General features: G+C 41.1%; 2 protein-coding genes and 2 non-coding genes across 4 annotated transcripts; 1 reads left to right on the top strand and 3 right to left on the bottom strand.

Annotated features, from left to right (window-relative positions):
- Positions 1-2,978: 2,978 nt before the first annotated feature.
- On the top strand, positions 2,979-6,228 carry LOC134062654 (uncharacterized). The gene is made up of 5 exons (XM_062518744.1): positions 2,979-3,074; positions 3,380-3,471; positions 3,630-3,740; positions 4,217-4,490; positions 5,815-6,228. The coding sequence occupies exons 2-5, from the start codon at positions 3,383-3,385 to the stop codon at positions 6,031-6,033; spliced, it is 693 nt and encodes a 230-aa protein (XP_062374728.1). The 5' UTR covers positions 2,979-3,074; positions 3,380-3,382; the 3' UTR covers positions 6,034-6,228.
- Positions 6,229-6,507: 279 nt separating this feature from the next.
- Positions 6,508-14,136, bottom strand: zgc:112970 (uncharacterized protein LOC541543 homolog). Its single transcript, XM_062518743.1, has 14 exons — positions 13,882-14,136; positions 11,914-12,127; positions 11,599-11,674; positions 10,904-11,181; positions 10,704-10,751; positions 10,541-10,614; positions 10,109-10,192; positions 9,504-9,709; positions 9,253-9,352; positions 8,933-9,095; positions 8,401-8,507; positions 8,156-8,300; positions 7,704-7,830; positions 6,508-6,902 (listed from the first exon to the last, which is right to left on the bottom strand). Exons 1-14 carry the CDS (start codon positions 13,938-13,940, stop codon positions 6,619-6,621), a joined length of 1,965 nt encoding a protein of 654 aa, XP_062374727.1. The 5' UTR covers positions 13,941-14,136; the 3' UTR covers positions 6,508-6,618.
- Positions 14,137-16,612: 2,476 nt separating this feature from the next.
- LOC134063107 (5S ribosomal RNA) lies at positions 16,613-16,731 on the bottom strand. Its single transcript, XR_009935879.1, has one exon. It is a non-coding gene; the product is annotated as a 5S ribosomal RNA (ribosomal RNA).
- Positions 16,732-18,360: 1,629 nt separating this feature from the next.
- LOC134063095 (5S ribosomal RNA) lies at positions 18,361-18,479 on the bottom strand. The gene has a single exon (XR_009935868.1). It is a non-coding gene; the product is annotated as a 5S ribosomal RNA (ribosomal RNA).
- Positions 18,480-18,809: the final 330 nt, after the last annotated feature.

The raw sequence follows: 18,809 nt of genomic DNA, 5'->3' as shown, positions 1-18,809 counted from the left end.
GAGCGAGGTGTCATTATCCGCCCTCAAAGTATTTTGAGTGGAAATTCAGATCTCCATGTGGAGTAATGTTTGCTGCATTCCTGTTTTATATTGTGCGTTTTGTTAGGCCGCTAGATGTGAGACCGTGAGATCTCTAAGCAGAAGGGAGCTTGCTTGGCCTCCTTGTATCGGCTTCAAACTATTTCTTCAAAATTGAATCGCAGTAGAAATTGGTCTATTATTTCACTCATGTAGTTTAGTAGTAGTAGTAGTAGCTTGTAGTACTCTGAGACGTCATGTACATCAGAAATGATGAGTCCCTATTATTAATTTGCTGATCTGATCTGATCTCTATCCAACAGGAATTGAGACAGCAACTGATGGCCAGACTCCTGACCAAGCTTCAATCTGTCCTAAACCAGCAGCCACTAAATTTGGACTTTTTGGACTTCTTGACTCAACATGAATTATTTTTATTTCAATCATTCGATCGTCAGATAGGAGGTGTGTCACACATTGTGGAAGCACTACTAAATCTCCGCCATCTTCTGCAGAGGGAGATGGGTAACAGCTCTATGCAGGAAGAGCAGGAAATGGAAGCTGGTCCAGGTCCTGGTCACCCTAGAATAATTTTAGAGGAAGAGGTACTCAGGAGATTTCTTGAAACTAAGCTACCAATTTCTTGCATTGCAAAATGCCTAAACATGTCGAGAAGAACTGTTTACAGGAAATTGCAAAAGATTGGCTTATCTGTGAGAGAAACGTACAGCTCGATGACAGACCAAGAACTTGACAACATCATTTCAGGTATTAAAAGTCAGATGCCAAATGCTGGTTACCGAATGATTCGTGGCCATTTGGTTTCACTGGGTTATCGTGTTCAGTGGCGGAGAATGGTGGCCTCCATGCATCGGGTTGATGCGCCAGGAATCTTCTCACGGATCATGGAACTTGGGTGTGTTGTGCGAAGAAGTTATTCTGTGCGTGGACCTCTCTCCTTGGTCCACATTGATACCAACCATAAACTGATAAGGTAGTATATAATCTATTTGTACACAGAATATTTGTTACATGCTTAAATGGATATGCCACCTTATTTCAGGAAATTGCTTATCTGTAGCCAACCCCTAGTTAAACAAGGAAATACATAGATGTTTTCCCTGTGTTTGCAATGCCTAGTTTGACTTTGTAGGCTTATTTAACATAGCAATGGAAGTCTATGGTGCCAAATAAAACATCATCACATTTACTTATAAAGCACTTTAAAATTAGCCTAAAATTCACCTAATTCCCTAATTCCCTCAAGTGGACACTTGTAGCTTGATGCTAATGGAACCATTTCATTCCAGTGATTGTGCTAAGCTATGCTAATAATGGCAATCTCAGTACTAAACACGCTGAGAAGAAAATGATATGCACTGTCTTGAATAATACTTGGGCATAATGAAAATACATAAATGGGTCATTCCACGCCAAATCAACCAGAGCCCACGCACTTGCGTCTCAAAAAAATCTGAAAAAAATACCATGTGTGCCTATGTTACCCAGGAGACACTCTGTAAAATGTTTTTGTGCTAAGATCAATACTTTTCAAGTAACAGCCAGTTTTACAGGGGGAGGGGGGTGTCAAATTTGTTCTGCCTCTTTTTTTTGTCAAAGTTCACAAGCTCATTGCTCAAGAACTAGAATCTGTAGGAGGCTCAAATTTTGCAGGCTGGTGCATAAATAGGAATAGTATGCAGTAAAATCACCACGAGTCGTCTGGATGATCCTGCATGGTCATAGCAGTCCCTCAAAGTTGATCAAAATTTTATTGGAGTTTTTGGCTGGGTTCTGTTTAGGCCTTCAGAAGACACATTTTTACTCAACATAGACTCTTGGGTTTTTTTTCTTATTGAGATAAGTAGAAACACTCTCCGAAAAAGCAATGAAGAGAAAAGAAAATCCATCAGGGACTGAACAGCAGACCTTACAAGTTTGAAAAATAAATTTGGATCTCATATTCAGAGCACCCTAACACCTTGTGGGAATATACAAAGATTTTTTAAAAAAAATTTTCTATAATCTGCATTACCTCTTCTTTTTAAAAACACCAATTTGACTTGTCTTATGCAAATCTTTCTTTTTCATTTCCCACCCTGAACAAGGGCAAAATGCACCATAGAGATCTATTGAGAGATTTGTTTTGTATAGAGTAACCACTAGGTGCCACTAAAATCACTGAATCACTGAAATTGCCGGGTGGGGACAAAACACATTGATCTCAATGGTGCATTTTGTCCATGTTTAGGGTGGAAAATGAAAAAGAAAGATTCGCATAAGACAAGTCAAATTGGTGTTTTTAAAAAGAAGAGGTAATGCAGATTATAGAAAAAAATATTAAAAAAATCTTTGTATATTCCCACAAGGTGTTAGGGTGCTCTGAATATGAGATCCAAAATTATTTTTCAAACTTGTGAGGTCTGCTGTTCAGTCCCTGATGGATTTTCTTTTCTCTTCATTGCTTTTTCGGAGAGTGTTTCTACTGATCTCAATAAGAGAAAAAAAATCAAGAGCCTATGTTGAGTAAAAATATGTCTTCTGTAAGCCTAAACAGAGCCCAGCCAAGAACTCCAACAAAATTTTGATCAACTTTGAGGGACTGCTATGACCATGCAGGATCGTCCAGACGACTCGTGGTGATTTTACTGCATACTATTCCTATTTATGCACCAGCCTGCAAAATTTGAGCCTCCTACAGATTCTAGTTCTTGAGCAATGAGCTTGTGAACTTTGACAAAAAAAAGTGGTAGAACAAATTTGACACCCCCCTCCCCCTGTAAAACTGGCTGTTACTTGAAAAGTATTGATCTTAGCACAAAAACATTTTACAGAGTGTCTCCTGGGTAACATAGGCACACATGGTATTTTTTTCAGATTTTTTTGAGACGCAAGTGCGTGGGCTCTGGTTGATTTGGCGTGGAATGACCCAAATATCTAAAAAAAAAAAGGTGGTCTGTTCCTTTAAGAATGGCCTTGTTTATGTTTCAACCTTTCCCTTCTTGAACAGGTACAACATAGTGATCTTCGGTGGAGTGGATGGATACTCAAGGAAGGTAACTGGCTTTGTGTGTGGGTGTCTGACTTCTCACCAATTTAGGCCCTGTTAACATGTATCATGTATCCTTTTTTTTTATCTGTGTAATTTTTTCATTGCATTTACACGTATCCAGTAGAATCTTGAAAGTACAGCATTTTTAAAAATCTCTTTGAAAATATCCGTTTGAGGTGGCTAAAACTCCATTTAAAAACTGTATTTCCTTGTTCCTGTAAGTGCAGTATGGCATAACACAGTAGCAAACTGCAAGAGTAATACTGTAGATGAATAATAATAATAATAATAATTGTTATTGTATTGCAGATAATGTATATGGATGCCGCCACAAATAACAAGGCCTCAACAGCGTTTTCATTCTTTTTTGGAGCCACCCAGCTTCATGGCCTACCATCTAGGTAACTTACCCTAAGAAATTGGGAGAAGTAGCACTGTTTTAACCTACCCTAAGAAAGTAGCACTGTTTTCCCCTTTAAGTATTGTGTACTTTAAAGAAAATGTGTCCCATCACCTACTAAATGCATAGTTAAACTTTGAAGGGTCACTGTCATCCTAGGGTAAGGGCAGATCAGGGAGTTGAGAACGTGGACATCGCACAATTCATGTTTGCAACACGAGGAGTGGGAAGAAGGAGTTTCATCTCAGGAAAGAGTGTCCATAATCAGAGGTACGTAGGTCTTATAATTCTAAATCTACTTAAAGGTGACAGAGGATGTATGAAGTATTGTGCCTTGTTCTCTGATGTTAAAATAGGACATATTCGACTTGGTTATAGTTATGGTGGTGGTGCTTAGCAGACACAGCTTATTTTTGACAAATTAAACACAATTTCACAAGCCTAATTAAAACCTTGTATTTAGGCTATGTGTTGAAACAGTCATTTTGCCTGATTGGTGCTCCCTGGCATCCACAATTGAACTACAATGGGTTCGTGCTATTTTACATCACATGTAGGCTTTGTTCTAATTCGCCCATGTTTTTGTGGCTATTTCTAAATTCAGGATTTCCATATGAAGGAGGGCATTACCATGCCATGATTGCTCTTTGTTTATGTATAACCTCTCCTAATTCATGAAAGCCAAGGCAAAAATGGTTTTCCACTCAGTCTCCTTTAAAGCTAACCCAATGGTGTTTTCATTCTAGGGTGGAGAGACTGTGGCGGGATGTCTGGGTTGCAGTCACTAGCAAGTACCATGATGTTCTTCACTCAATGGAGGAAGATGGCTTGCTAGACATCTCTGATGACATTCACCTGTTTGGTGTGCACTACATCTTTGTCCCTCGGCTCCGAGCAGACCTCAACACCTTCACTGAAGGATGGAATAATCATCCTTTGCGGACAGAGGGATGTCTTAGTCCTGAACAGCTGTGGTGTATGGGACATTTTCACAATTTTGACGAAGGGGAGAGACTTGAGGTACACCATCTCAGAACATCCAAGTTGCTAGATAGAGAATTACAATTGATCTGCAAACCACAGCTGTGGAATTTGTTTGTGCAACATTTACGAAAATGCAATATGCTTCTAATTTATTATTATTCTTTTATACCACTGCTTGGTCAAATTTCCTATTGTGATGCGCTATTTGGAACGTGCATTATTTTTCGTTATCTCCCTCAACAATGGAATTCTCTTCTCTGATTGGCTGATGGGGTGGCCATTAACTTCGTATAACCTGCTACCTTTGAAGTAGTTCCCGTATCACACTTGAATATTAATTCGCCAAACTCGTTGCGAAGTTTAAATGAACTGTCACGTTGCATCCAAGCTGAAATACACGCTGAATTACGTGCAGAACCACAGTAACATTGTAGCATATGACGGAGGTGGATTGTAGCTAGTTGGATGCCATGTAGGCTATAAAAGTAGCGATCTTTCAAAGTTAAAGTTAATCAGAATCCTGGGATATGGCCGCTTGACAACGGGAGAGATAGAACTAACGACTGGCTTTTGGCCATAGCAACCAGCCATTTAGAACTAACGACTGGCTTTTGGCCATAGCAACCATCCATTTAGAACTAGTAACGGCAGTTTTGTCCTGCAAGTAGAAAGTTGATATGTGGCGGAAAGTAGTCCCACAGTCAAGACAGTTTTAGCGATGTTTACGGACACAACGGTGGAATAAAACTATGTTCTAAATATACAGGTTATGAATACAAACGGGAGATAAGCGGGATAACGGCCTTCGAGGTCGACCGGTTCGATGGAAATAATGGCACGGCGGAGGTAACTCCGTCTCCGTGCTTCGCACGTCGCCGGAGTTCTAGACCTCCACCTAGCCATTATTTCCATCGAACCGGTCACCTCGTCGGCCGTTATCCCTTACTTATACCACTGCTTGGTCAAATGTCCTATTGTGATGCGCTGTTTGGAACATGCATTATTTTTCTATATACCGCACAGCTATGAAGTACTTCCCTACTTTTGGGCTTATTACACTTGAATATTAATTCGCCAATGTGAATGTAACGGTAAAGACAACAACGTTGTATCTAAGACAGCGGCGATATAAACCAAAGTGATAGTAGCAGTGGTAAAAGAGGGATAATCAACGACGCGCCGTGCGTTTATAGGAAAATAATGCGGCGTCGGGACCTTATTACCACTTCGAACGTGCATTATTTTCCTATAAACGCACGGCGCGTCGTTGATTATCCCTTACTTAATCATTTACAAATTTGCAACATTGATATGGATGATTTCACCCTGGATCTCAGTAATTCATTTAATTAATTTACAGAACATTCAACAACCAGGCATCAACTGGGAAAATTTTACTGAAAATTTTATTCTGGAGGAGGATCGCAACGGCACCATTGTGGTTCCTGAAATTATGTGTCCGTTGAATGACAATGCTCTGGAGGAGCTTTGGAGAACAGTTAATCCATTACAACAATGTCAATCAAATGGTCGTGCCTTGTACATACAATTCTTGAACTTTGTGTCAAACCAACACTAACAGTCCACACACACAATTCTTGAACTTTGTGTCAAACCAACACTCACTCACAATTCTTGAACTTCGTGTCAAACCATCACTCACTCACTCCACTCACCTCACTCAATCCACTCACCTCACTCACCTCACTCAGTCCACTCACCTCACTCAGTCCACTCACCTCACTCAGTCCACTCACCTCACTCAGTCCACTCACTCCACTCACCTCACTCAGTCCACTCACCTCACTCAGTCCACTCACCTCACTCACTCCACTCACCTCACTCACCTCACTCAGTCCACTCACCTCACTCAGTCCACTCACCTCACTCAGTCCACTCACCTCACTCACCTCACTCAGTCCACTCACCTCACTCAGTCCACTCACCTCACTCACCTCACTCAGTCCACTCACCTCACTCAGTCCACTCACCTCACTCACCTCACTCAGTCCACTCACCTCACTCAGTCCACTCACCTCACTCACTCCACTCACCTCACTCAGTCCACTCACCTCACTCACTCCACTCACTCCACTCACACACTCCCATTCAAAAACATGACTGGTGAAGTGGCCCTTTTAAGAAAATGAAAAACAACTGGTTGTTAGACTCTGTGAAATCCACCACCATAGCGAACAGCTTCACTCATGATTCTTGTAAAATCATTGAGAGTGTCCAGATGCTGTATTGGGAAGGTCACTGTTTGAGAACATGCGCTCACAGTTGGGTAACACACGGAGTGTGGTCCTAGTTGCTCAATGCATTCATGGTTGAACTTCACAGTAATCTTGAAATGTCTCTTCTCATCTGGGAGGATAGGGATGTGGGCTTGACCAGTTATCCACTTCAACACATGCTCCACTGTTAGAACCTCTTCTTCTTTCACATCTGTGATGAACAAATCACAACATTTCAAATTTCTCTCCCTCTCTCTCTCTCTCTCACACACACACACACACACACACACACACAGAGAGAAACTGTTTTCTATAAAATTCCTGTATATTATCCAACCATTTGCGCTTAAGTTAATAATTCTGTTGGTTAAAAACAAGACGCTTCTTCCTCTAGCAACACACTGTTAAACAAAAGTGACTAATGCAGTAGGCTACTGATGATCTAGCTTATAAATTGGATAAGTAATTTGAATGTTTGCTGTATGAATGTGCGATACCAGATAAAAATGTAAGTGACGAGTCTTCCCACTGTCTTGGCTTGTTGTATTTGTATCTTTTTGGTATACACTGGTCTTTTTCTTAAGTACTGTAGGTGTCAGCCTGTATAGAGACCTCATACTTGACTCAAATACATTGGCCCTCATTTATCAACCGAGCGTAGAAACCAGCGTACATCTGAGCGCAGAAATCGTCTTACGACGGGGCTCACGTGTGATTCATAAAACCTTTATATCACTCCATTTCCAGCGTAAGAATAAACGTGTGTTGATAAATGTGCCGGCTGGAAACAAGCGTGATTTAAACATCACGCCCCTATATATGCTCGTTTTAATGGCCTCCCCCTAGAATTTACGACATGAAGGTGCATTATACGTCCAAAAGAGATCATTAGTGATCTCGAGCCACAGTGACGTCCAGCTGAACCTTGTTAATTTTGACAGCTAGAAGCTGTCATCAAGGAAGGCGGGAAACTAGAACGATTTAAATGAAGACCAGTGTCTGCACAAAGTACCTGACATCTCCAATTCCTCCAAAAAGTCTTGGAAAAAGGCCATTATCCTCCTCTCTGCCCTTTCTCCAGCAGTTCCCTTCTCACTGTATTCTGCCTTGCAGTGCATCATTATGAAATCAGCATCAGGCTGTAAAGAGTGAAGATAGATTTAGTAAAAAAAAGTGTCATAGAAGGGATGATGAATGTGTTATTTAACCCATAGCCCTGTTCAAGGCTTCTGAGTGCTGTGTATAAGAGAACGAGACGATTTTATACAATCTAGGCTGAAATGGCAAATCAGCAGCATAGTTACTTAGCAACATGTGTGTTTTGGCTCATATCTCATGATGTGTTTGGGATAGTCACAAAATTCGAACACCTATACAAACTCCAATCCAAACTAATCCAAACATGGTCAAAAGACCAAGAAGTATTAAAAACAGAACAAGGTAAATGGCTTGTAAACTTGTTACCTTTTCAATTTTCCCAGGTACAAAGAGTGAATAGCAAGCTTCTGGGTGGGCAGCCATCTGGTCCAACAGACCATACAGCTCCAGCCCCTTTCGCACCTGCTGCAGCATTGGAATTAATCTCGTGGTGGAATGCAGCACTACCGCTCTTAAGAGAAGCACAAAAAAAGACATACAATACCGTTTAAAAGGAACCATTTCTCATGGGAAATATTTGGAATTTAATTTGAAATCCTAAAAAACCTAACCGAATTATGCTTTTTTTGTTGTCCAGCTTGATCTGGCTTGAGTAACCACAGTTTACAATGTCATCGATCAAAACCATCAGAGACTCAGGATCTGTTGAGTTTTCAACCTAAAAGAAGGTTCAAATAATAATTATGGACTACATTTGTATAGCGCCATTCATAAAACAACTAAGTACAAAAACAGACATTTACAGTAATAAGGGATATGCTGAAATGTAGTGGAGGTGGAGATATGTTCCTGAAACAGGGAGATTTCAACTGAGTAACTGACAAGCAGTCACACAAAGACAGTGGGGGGATTTCCACACCCAAGGCAGAGTTTGAGGCAGGGGACACAGAGGAGTAGAGGATCTGATAGAGTGTAAGGGGTGAGGGGTTAACATGTGAAGAGATAGTAAAGGGTTTTGAAAGTGAGTAGCAGGACTTAATTCACAGGTAGGTGGGCAATGTTACTAGAAAGGGGGAAACAACTGAAAAGAATTGGTGCTAAAGCAAATCTAATTCAGTCCACAAAGTCACATAGAATGCTTACATTGTTGATAAGCTGGCAGGATTCTAGATCCGTAACATCCTCTTGAGAAAGTGTCCTCAAATCCACCTCACCATTGCAAAGGAAGTTGTAACACCATTCTTTGAAAAAAGCAGGGGGTGGGCCACCTTGAGCTAGGCTCACTGCTATTACCTCACCAACAGTTCTGTGAGCAAGGTAGAAAACGTTTTTCAAAAAGCACACACATAAAAGATGAACTTTACTCTTTTTGGGATGAGCACCTTGCTCGAGGACACCTGAACCTGTAGGTGACATGTCCATAACAAGCTAAACTTATACTCATACTGTAATGCGACACCAACCTGAAGTTTTCATTGTCAAGGTCTGTCACAGAGTACTTTGGGTTTTTACCCTGGCTCCCAGAGCCTTCAAAGAACCTTGATTCAATGGCTACAATCATGTCTAAAAGAAAACAGTAATTACCATTATGTGGAAGAATACAAATTCTGGGTTTAATACCATGTTAACTCTGATATTGAACAACATTCAGGAGTCCTAACAGAATCCAGAACTGGTTTTCTTTCATCTGGACAAGGTGTTAAAAAAAACTCACCTGTCAGGAACTCTTTTCGGAGTGCCCCAGTGTCAATGCCAGCCTCTCCTAAGTACACAACCTTAAGGGCGCTGGCAGGAGATGCCATTTTCTTTCTTCGCCACTGGAGAATTGCTCTGTCTAGGAGCTCCGCTCTGTCCACACACAATTTAAATTGTGTTGTGGTGTCAACTTGTTGTTCAAGGAACTGCAATATATCTTCAGTGCTTGAGAAGGAATAGAAGAAATTAATTTCCACTACAAGATTTAATTAAGTAAGGGACAGTGAATGACAATGTTTAAAATATTAAGTTCATGCTTGATCGAGGGAGAATCTCTCTTTGAGGATACTTAGTGCTGTTGGTAGGTATAACATAGACAGCATTTGGTAAGACATGGACCTAATTTTGCAAACTGGCAACTGACACTAACTGATGGGGCACAGGAAAACACAACTTTTCTGCGCTCACCAGTTCTAATCACTCATACCTACTGAAAGCACTCAACAACATGAAACAGCAGGGCTACAGGATGATTAACTTCTGATAAACCCTTTAATGACACAAAGGTCACATCATTCAGCATGTAATATAATCTCAGGTAAAGACCATCTTGATGAAACATACCTTTTTGGTTCGCATAGTGATATTTCAGCAGCCCCACTTCCAACATAGTCATCTTTCTCAGAAGGCACTGAGCATCCAAAATCACTATACATGAAAGCAATTTTGCAATTTCAATCACACTCAACACATTTGACCATAACATAAGAACGTGAATAAATAAACTAGATTTGCGATTCCCAGGAATTACCCAGTGCATGCAGAGCCGAAGTTTAAAAAAGGGCACTTTCAATGTGCAAATAATGTTGATGGTTAATAATGTATGGTGGTTGTTGTTAAGTTAATCAAGGAAGTGGTTTACAATAAGTTTTAAGAGTACTAGAGGTGGTTACTAGGCCGTTGCTCGGGCATATACAGTAGGCCACCGAATAACAATACAGTGCATTGCTTTGCATGCACTTCAACAAAGAAATACAGAGAATAAAAGCAGATCACCTCTCTCCACATAGACCTGCATGGATAGCAATTTCATCATCAGGAAATTGTTGGTTGCAAATCGGACAGGCAACCTAAAATTAAAAAAAAAGTTGTTTCTCGTTACAAAAAGTCAAAACAAAACACTGTTACAACTACAAATTGTGCGAAATTTTGGTTTTACCTCTTTTTTTTCTATGAAACAAACCTCATCCGAGGACTCATCTGAGGACTACAAATTTACAAAACAGTCACTTTAATTACAGAAACACGCCACTAAGCTTTCCATACTGGACACAACGGTGGCGTGTTTCTTTAAACATTACATTTCTTCCTGTCAGTTTCAAAAAGTAAAACAAATAATATCAGTTCCACAAATCTTACCTGCACATCGGTATCGTTAGTGGACTGACCCGTGCATGTTTGAATATGTACGGCTAACATCTGCAAGGGCATTACTTCACTGCACTGGTAGCAGGTCTTCTTTGGCATTTTTGAAAACTGCTCTGAGTCCAGAGGCAAAGGTGAAGTATCCAATCTCTCCTGCAATGGGACTATGAAAAGTATTGCTTTCCCACCTGTAGAGACAGCTCGAAGAGCTTTTACAGAGTATCCTTCCGCTTCTGGCGGTATAACAGTAAGTTTGCGTCGGCCACTGCCACCTTAGTGAGGAAAAAAAAAAATGCTTACAGACTGTACGGGGGGAAAACTGCTAACTATTTATTTTGCTAGTTCTAGCGGAAACCACGAAAACGGTAGCCAAGTCATTGCTAAAGACAAATTGAGTTAAGTTTCTTTTCTCGTTTTGGCAAGTAGCTGTATAATAAGCTGGATAATGTATAGAGCACCGGTCATTATCGGAAAATAATTCCCGACAGGATGAACAGAACCCCGACGCGCAGCATTATAATGACCGGCGTTCTATACATTATCCCTTACATAAAACATTTCAATATGTGGTTAAATGGTGGCATGTTACTTTAACATAGGCCCATATTAGTGTTTGGATGCAGCCTCTATATAAACCTATGGGAGAGCATCAACATAAATGTCAACAACACCATCTTGACCCTACAAACCTGAGGCTTTGTGTAGGAGCCATCCGCCGGCAAGATTCTCCATTTTTGGAAACGTGTCAGTCAAGACTTGCGTAATCTTGGTTAAAAGAGTGCAAGAGAGAGATTCTTTACATTTACATTTATGCATTTAGCAGACACTTATCCAAAAAAAACAAGCCAACATCAAAAGTACAGTACAGTTATTCCTCCTACTGCTACTGTGAGTTTTGGTTGAGAGAGAGGGAGAGAGAGAGAGAGAGAGAGCGCGAGAGAGAGAGAGAGAGAGAGAGAGAGTTTTTAAATGATGTGCACAACAAAAAAATGTGTAAACTGTACCTCTGAATGGTCACCAGTCTCTGGCATCGAAACACTCTTTCTCCCCATGCCTGCCTGAAGCAATTCTAGCTCCTCGGCAGGCAATGGGGTGAGGGTGGTATTTTTTGGCAACAGGTAGAAATTCAGTGCTACCGTTTTTGATTTTTGCGTAGAGGCAGCAAAAAATCTTTTTTTCCCACGTTTTCCACCAAGTTTGAAAAAGCCAGGAAAGGATCTATTGATTATAGAACAAAGTAACTTCATGAGTGTAATGTCAATCAGATATTAAAATGTAGCCTATTTGACTTCCAAATGCAATTTAAAACTAATATCCTGTCTGAAGGTTAATCAATTAAAATACACGGCTCAATAAAATAAAGGGAACACTGGTTCATAGGAGTATAGCATCAAGTCAATCACACTTGTGGGATATTCATCTGGCCAGTTATGTAACAGAGGTGGTTGTGAATCAGGTTAATCTGCTTTGATGTCAACGAAATGTGCTACATGTGTACTAGAGGGCCAACTGTGAGACGACCCCCAAAACAGGAATTGCTTTACAGGTGGTGGCAACTGGTAATTTTTCCATCTTCATCCTTCTTGGCTGATTTTTCACTAGTTTTGCATTTGGATAGGGTCAGTGTTACTACCGGTAGCATAAGCCAGTATCTAGAGCCTACAAAGGTTGCACAGGGTAGTCCAACTCCACCTGGAATCTCTTCCGTGCTCTTGAGACTGCAGTGAGACACATCTTTTTAGCAATGGAAAGTATTGGTATGCCATTCTGGAGTGAACCAGTGTTCCCTTTGTTTGAGCAGTGTACATAACTGAGCAGATAGACCATGCCAAAGAACATGTACAGTGTAGCCTGCATTTACTCTTTTCTAATGCAATAAAATAAAATATGTGTCTAAATAACAAACCTTGACATTTCTTCTTGAACACTAAAGTTTCGAGAAGACGAGGGGGCAGGTGAATGTGGAGTGGAGGGGGCAGGTGGATGTGGAGCAGAGGGGGCAGGTGGATGTGGAGTGGGGGAAGAGGCAGACTGAACTGAACTATTCTGGGTGTTGAGCAGCAGCAAATCGACCAGGTTCCTGACCGCTGACTCTATAGTTCCATGGCCCTACATAGATTTCAGTTTTAAGTTAGAACTGCAAAAAGACACCTACTACAATAGGCCAGCCAATTTAGCACAAAAAAAGGTCCAAACATAAAACGAATTGCAATAGTAATGGTTCATAGTTTCCATTGATCCTAATACCCTACAGGATAAATCTACCATCGGCAAATTAGTGGAACATACTTTTTTTCAAGGTCCAGGGCAGCACATTTTAGTGTGTGATTCACTGTGTGTCCACTGTGTGCTGTGTGTGTTCACTAATTCGGTTAAATTGGGTTAAATGCAGAGACTGAATTTCCCTCACGGGATCAAAAAAGGATAAATTCTATTCTATTCTATTCTATTCTAGTTGATTGGTTAACAGGCACCCCGAGAGGATCGGTCACACCCGGACCTAATGTTAGCAAGACTGCCATCAAAGAACATCAGACCATAGAACTTTGGGATGTCCCGTTGAAGTGAATGAGCATTCGGAGCCGTGTAATAACGCAGTCATTAGAGTTCTTACCATAGACATGTATGTACGGGAACGGGATAATGGACGACACGCCGTGCGGTTATTCAAAGTTAATGCACGTTCTAGACGGTGAAACGGCCCGACGCGAAGCGGAGAAAAGTCTAGAAAAGTGCATTAACTTTGAATAACCGCACGGCGTGAAGTCCATTATCCCGCTTATTCCACTGTTGCCACTTGCGTTGTGTTCGTTTCCGGTGCTAATATAAATGTTTAAATCGCTAGAACTGTATTGTAAACGTATATATATCTATGGTTCTTACCACAGACTAGAATGTTCTTACAACGACAAAACGTAATTCTGAGACACAATTATTCAATTATTTCAAAGAGAATAAAGTCAAGTGCTTACTGATTGCTGAGGTGTGTCGCCAGTCGACATATTTCACCGCGCTTAGGAGTTGCTAGCATGCTAAGCAGTTGCTAGGATTGCTAAAGAGGAACGAATAACATTTAATTAGCGGGGAGCACATAACATTAGCAAGGCAAATCAAGCAAACACCGACGTCTCGAGATAACATTACATTTACATTTAGCTGTTAGGCTTTTATCCAAAGACTTACAAAAGGATCAATATTCAAGCTACAGCACAATTAGGAAAAGCTAGGCTAAGAGTGCATATTGCTGGCATGATAGGCTAACGTTAAGAATGCGTTGCAACACATAACATTAGCAAGGCAAATCAAGCAAACACCGACGTCTCGAGATAACATTACATTTACATTTAGCTGTTATAGGCTTTTATCCAAAGACTTACTAAATGATCAATATTCAAGATACAGCACAATTAGGAAAAGCTAGGCTAAGAGTGCATATTGCTGGCATGATATAGGCTAACGTTAAGAATGCCAGTTAACATTAACGTTCAGAATAACGTTAAGAATGCCATCCAACACACTATTGTAACACTATCGTTAATTAAAAAATAGTCAAGGATATCATATCTACACTCAAATGTACTATAAAATACTTACCGATAATGTATTTGAGTATTATGTAGACATGTAGTCAAAGATGCACTAGAAAGAAAGTTAGCTGCTGAATGAATCGCGTTTGGGTCCACTTTCACGAAGGGCTTCGTCGACGGAAGAGCTACTCTGATTGGTCAGGTTGGATGTCAATCAATTTCGGGCGAATCTTCTGATTGGTTGGCAATTGTGGGATAAATGTAACGCTGTCGACAGATTTTGAGCGAGCACAGAGATGACTTTGAGCGAGCGCAGAGATTAAATTGAGCGAGAGGGAGATAGATAGCTAGAGCGAGCAGAGGGAGCTGTGTGAGAGCGCGTTCAGTGAAAATGAATGAAAGGGGCGCTGTTGTCGCGCACACATTTTGACCGTAGGGAACACACAAAGACATTTTGTTGAGCACAGAATTGATTCTCGTTTGCGCAGTTACAAATTCTTTGTGCTCAAGTTTAATTTGTCCTCAGAATATAAGTTGTGTGCTTGCTCAAAACATGTTTCTGTGCTCAATATTGCTCCACTCTGCGCTCATAAATGTGGCACAAATGTAACGCCATACGCTACAGTATGTGTTCATGAAAACAAGGGCGCATTTTCCGCGTGGAGTTCAACTTTGAAAGTGAAGAATACAACAAATGGCATTTAAAACTTGGTAACATTTCCAATAACTGTTCCTTCTTTATCCTAAAAACGAAGGGTACTGACAGAAGAGTTTGGTTAGGCAAGTGCATATACTTTACTCACAGTTCAACACACATAGGGCAGCTTTATCTCTGATTAAAACGCTCACAGATTTGTTTAGAAGCTAAAGAAATTGTAATGGTGACATAGCATGGCAAAAACCACTTGGTGTACACCATTTGAAACTACCACAAGTAAATTAGAAAACGTCACTGGAGTAAAAAAAAAAAAAAAAGCTCAGCTTTTCAAACAAAGATGATACTCAAAGCTAAGGAGAGAAATCAGTGTCTGGCCATGCATGAGAATATAAAACCACTAAGTATTTGATGGGATATAAAAAATAAAATAAAAAATCCTTTTTTTAAGCGGAGCGAAAACACAGGGGATGTTTCATTGGAGAGAACAACCCTAATTTACAATTCATGAAATATAAGCTTCGTTTTAGAAACGTAGCCTCTCAATGAAAACAACGTACACATACCGGTCGGGATGCAGACGCTCCGAGTTGGGTCTCTGGCCAGTTAGGATTGCGCCTTCAGGTCATGTGTTGTGAAGAGGGTTGTTTCATGGATCCGCTTTGCTTCAACTTCGCCACGGAGAAAGTAAAAACAACTGCTCCAACTGCAGTTCTCTACTGGTGTGCTAGAGTCACTGGCAGCCAATGATCCATACATGTCCACAAATGTACACTAACGACGGAAAGCGTGGCGCTCCCTCCGGCGACGGAGACGTGAATGAGCGCTTCTCCTTAGCGCACGGTTTATATAGGCCTTATACGTAATAGTAGACACACGTCAATCGAATGCTGCATCTAATACGACAACATAGGCTATGTAGTAGCAACTGCTGTCAAGCAAAACTTCATGAAGCACGCTGATATTAGCTTTTCAAATATCAATTCGCTGTGCGTAAAAACAGGAACTTTGGTCACTCGCTCTACTCGGACATCCTGAAACGAGTAACCTACAGTTGTTCAGGAAAACACCACAATATCTGGGATGTCGACAGCCATGCAGACTGTAGGCTATTATCCATACTCAGGCAGTGTTGAAAAAATGACTTTGCAGCTCTTGGGCGAATGAACACAGCGAGACCGGGAATTGTACAAAACGGTGAAAACTAAAGGGACATAGAAAACAAAGCTGTCACCCCCCAAAAATAAGCTAAACATTCCAGATGAAAACAAGCACTAAAACTCCCCCAATCCGCCAACTGTTGACAGTCAACTCGTGCAATTTTGTTCGACCTGTTGCTGGCTTAGCCTATATTTCCTACCTATGCATTTAGTTATTTATTTATTTATTTATTTATTTATTTTGCTTTCAAACGGAGGAAGCAAATATTCAAAGGGGTTGGAACATCTACGTACTAGGGAGCAGGCACGCACAGACAGACAGCCTGAAAAAAAAAAAGTTGCACTGGCTGATGGAGAGAAAAGCTTACGGCACCTGGTATTCCCAGGCGGTCTCCCATCCAAGTACTAACCAGGCCCGACGCTGCTTAGCTTCCGAGATCGGACGAGATCGGGCGTGTTCAGCGTGGTATGGCCGTAAGCGAAAGCAACCGGCCAAAGTAACCTACTTAAAGCTCCCCAACCCGGGTTGGAGACGCGTGTGTTGTGAAAGGTGAGGTACGCTACAGTATGTGTTCATGAAAACAAGGGCGCATTTTCCGCGTGGAGTTCAACTTTGAAAGTGAAGAATACAACAAATGGCATTTAAAACTTGGTAACATTTCCAATAACTGTTCCTTCTTTATCCTAAAAACGAAGGGTACTGACAGAAGAGTTTGGTTAGGCAAGTGCATATACTTTACTCACAGTTCAACACACATAGGGCAGCTTTATCTCTGATTAAAACGCTCACAGATTTGTTTAGAAGCTAAAGAAATTGTAATGGTGACATAGCATGGCAAAAACCACTTGGTGTACACCATTTGAAACTACCACAAGTAAATTAGAAAACGTCACTGGAGTAAAAAAAAAAAAAAAAGCTCAGCTTTTCAAACAAAGATGATACTCAAAGCTAAGGAGAGAAATCAGTGTCTGGCCATGCATGAGAATATAAAACCACTAAGTATTTGATGGGATATAAAAAATAAAATAAAAAATCCTTTTTTTAAGCGGAGCGAAAACACAGGGGATGTTTCATTGGAGAGAACAACCCTAATTTACAATTCATGAAATATAAGCTTCGTTTTAGAAACGTAGCCTCTCAATGAAAACAACGTACACATACCGGTCGGGATGCAGACGCTCCGAGTTGGGTCTCTGGCCAGTTAGGATTGCGCCTTCAGGTCATGTGTTGTGAAGAGGGTTGTTTCATGGATCCGCTTTGCTTCAACTTCGCCACGGAGAAAGTAAAAACAACTGCTCCAACTGCAGTTCTCTACTGGTGTGCTAGAGTCACTGGCAGCCAATGATCCATACATGTCCACAAATGTACACTAACGACGGAAAGCGTGGCGCTCCCTCCGGCGACGGAGACGTGAATGAGCGCTTCTCCTTAGCGCACGGTTTATATAGGCCTTATACGTAATAGTAGACACACGTCAATCGAATGCTGCATCTAATACGACAACATAGGCTATGTAGTAGCAACTGCTGTCAAGCAAAACTTCATGAAGCACGCTGATATTAGCTTTTCAAATATCAATTCGCTGTGCGTAAAAACAGGAACTTTGGTCACTCGCTCTACTCGGACATCCTGAAACGAGTAACCTACAGTTGTTCAGGAAAACACCACAATATCTGGGATGTCGACAGCCATGCAGACTGTAGGCTATTATCCATACTCAGGCAGTGTTGAAAAAATGACTTTGCAGCTCTTGGGCGAATGAACACAGCGAGACCGGGAATTGTACAAAACGGTGAAAACTAAAGGGACATAGAAAACAAAGCTGTCACCCCCCAAAAATAAGCTAAACATTCCAGATGAAAACAAGCACTAAAACTCCCCCAATCCGCCAACTGTTGACAGTCAACTCGTGCAATTTTGTTCGACCTGTTGCTGGCTTAGCCTATATTTCCTACCTATGCATTTAGTTATTTATTTATTTATTTATTTTGCTTTCAAACGGAGGAAGCAAATATTCAAAGGGGTTGGAACATCTACGTACTAGGGAGCAGGCACGCACAGACAGACAGCCTGAAAAAAAAAAAGTTGCACTGGCTGATGGAGAGAAAAGCTTACGGCACCTGGTATTCCCAGGCGGTCTCCCATCCAAGTACTAACCAGGCCCGACGCTGCTTAGCTTCCGAGATCGGACGAGATCGGGCGTGTTCAGCGTGGTATGGCCGTAAGCGAAAGCAACCGGCCAAAGTAACCTACTTAAAGCTCCCCAACCCGGGTTGGAGACGCGTGTGTTGTGAAAGGTGAGGTACGCTACAGTATGTGTTCATGAAAACAAGGGCGCATTTTCCGCGTGGAGTTCAACTTTGAAAGTGAAGAATACAACAAATGGCATTTAAAACTTGGTAACATTTCCAATAACTGTTCCTTCTTTATCCTAAAAACGAAGGGTACTGACAGAAGAGTTTGGTTAGGCAAGTGCATATACTTTACTCACAGTTCAACACACATAGGGCAGCTTTATCTCTGATTAAAACGCTCACAGATTTGTTTAGAAGCTAAA

This window comes from Sardina pilchardus, chromosome 17 (assembly GCF_963854185.1).
Source record: "Sardina pilchardus chromosome 17, fSarPil1.1, whole genome shotgun sequence".
In the NCBI taxonomy this organism is placed as follows: Eukaryota; Metazoa; Chordata; class Actinopteri; order Clupeiformes; family Clupeidae; genus Sardina; species Sardina pilchardus.
This window is presented reverse-complemented; position numbering and strand designations above follow the sequence as displayed.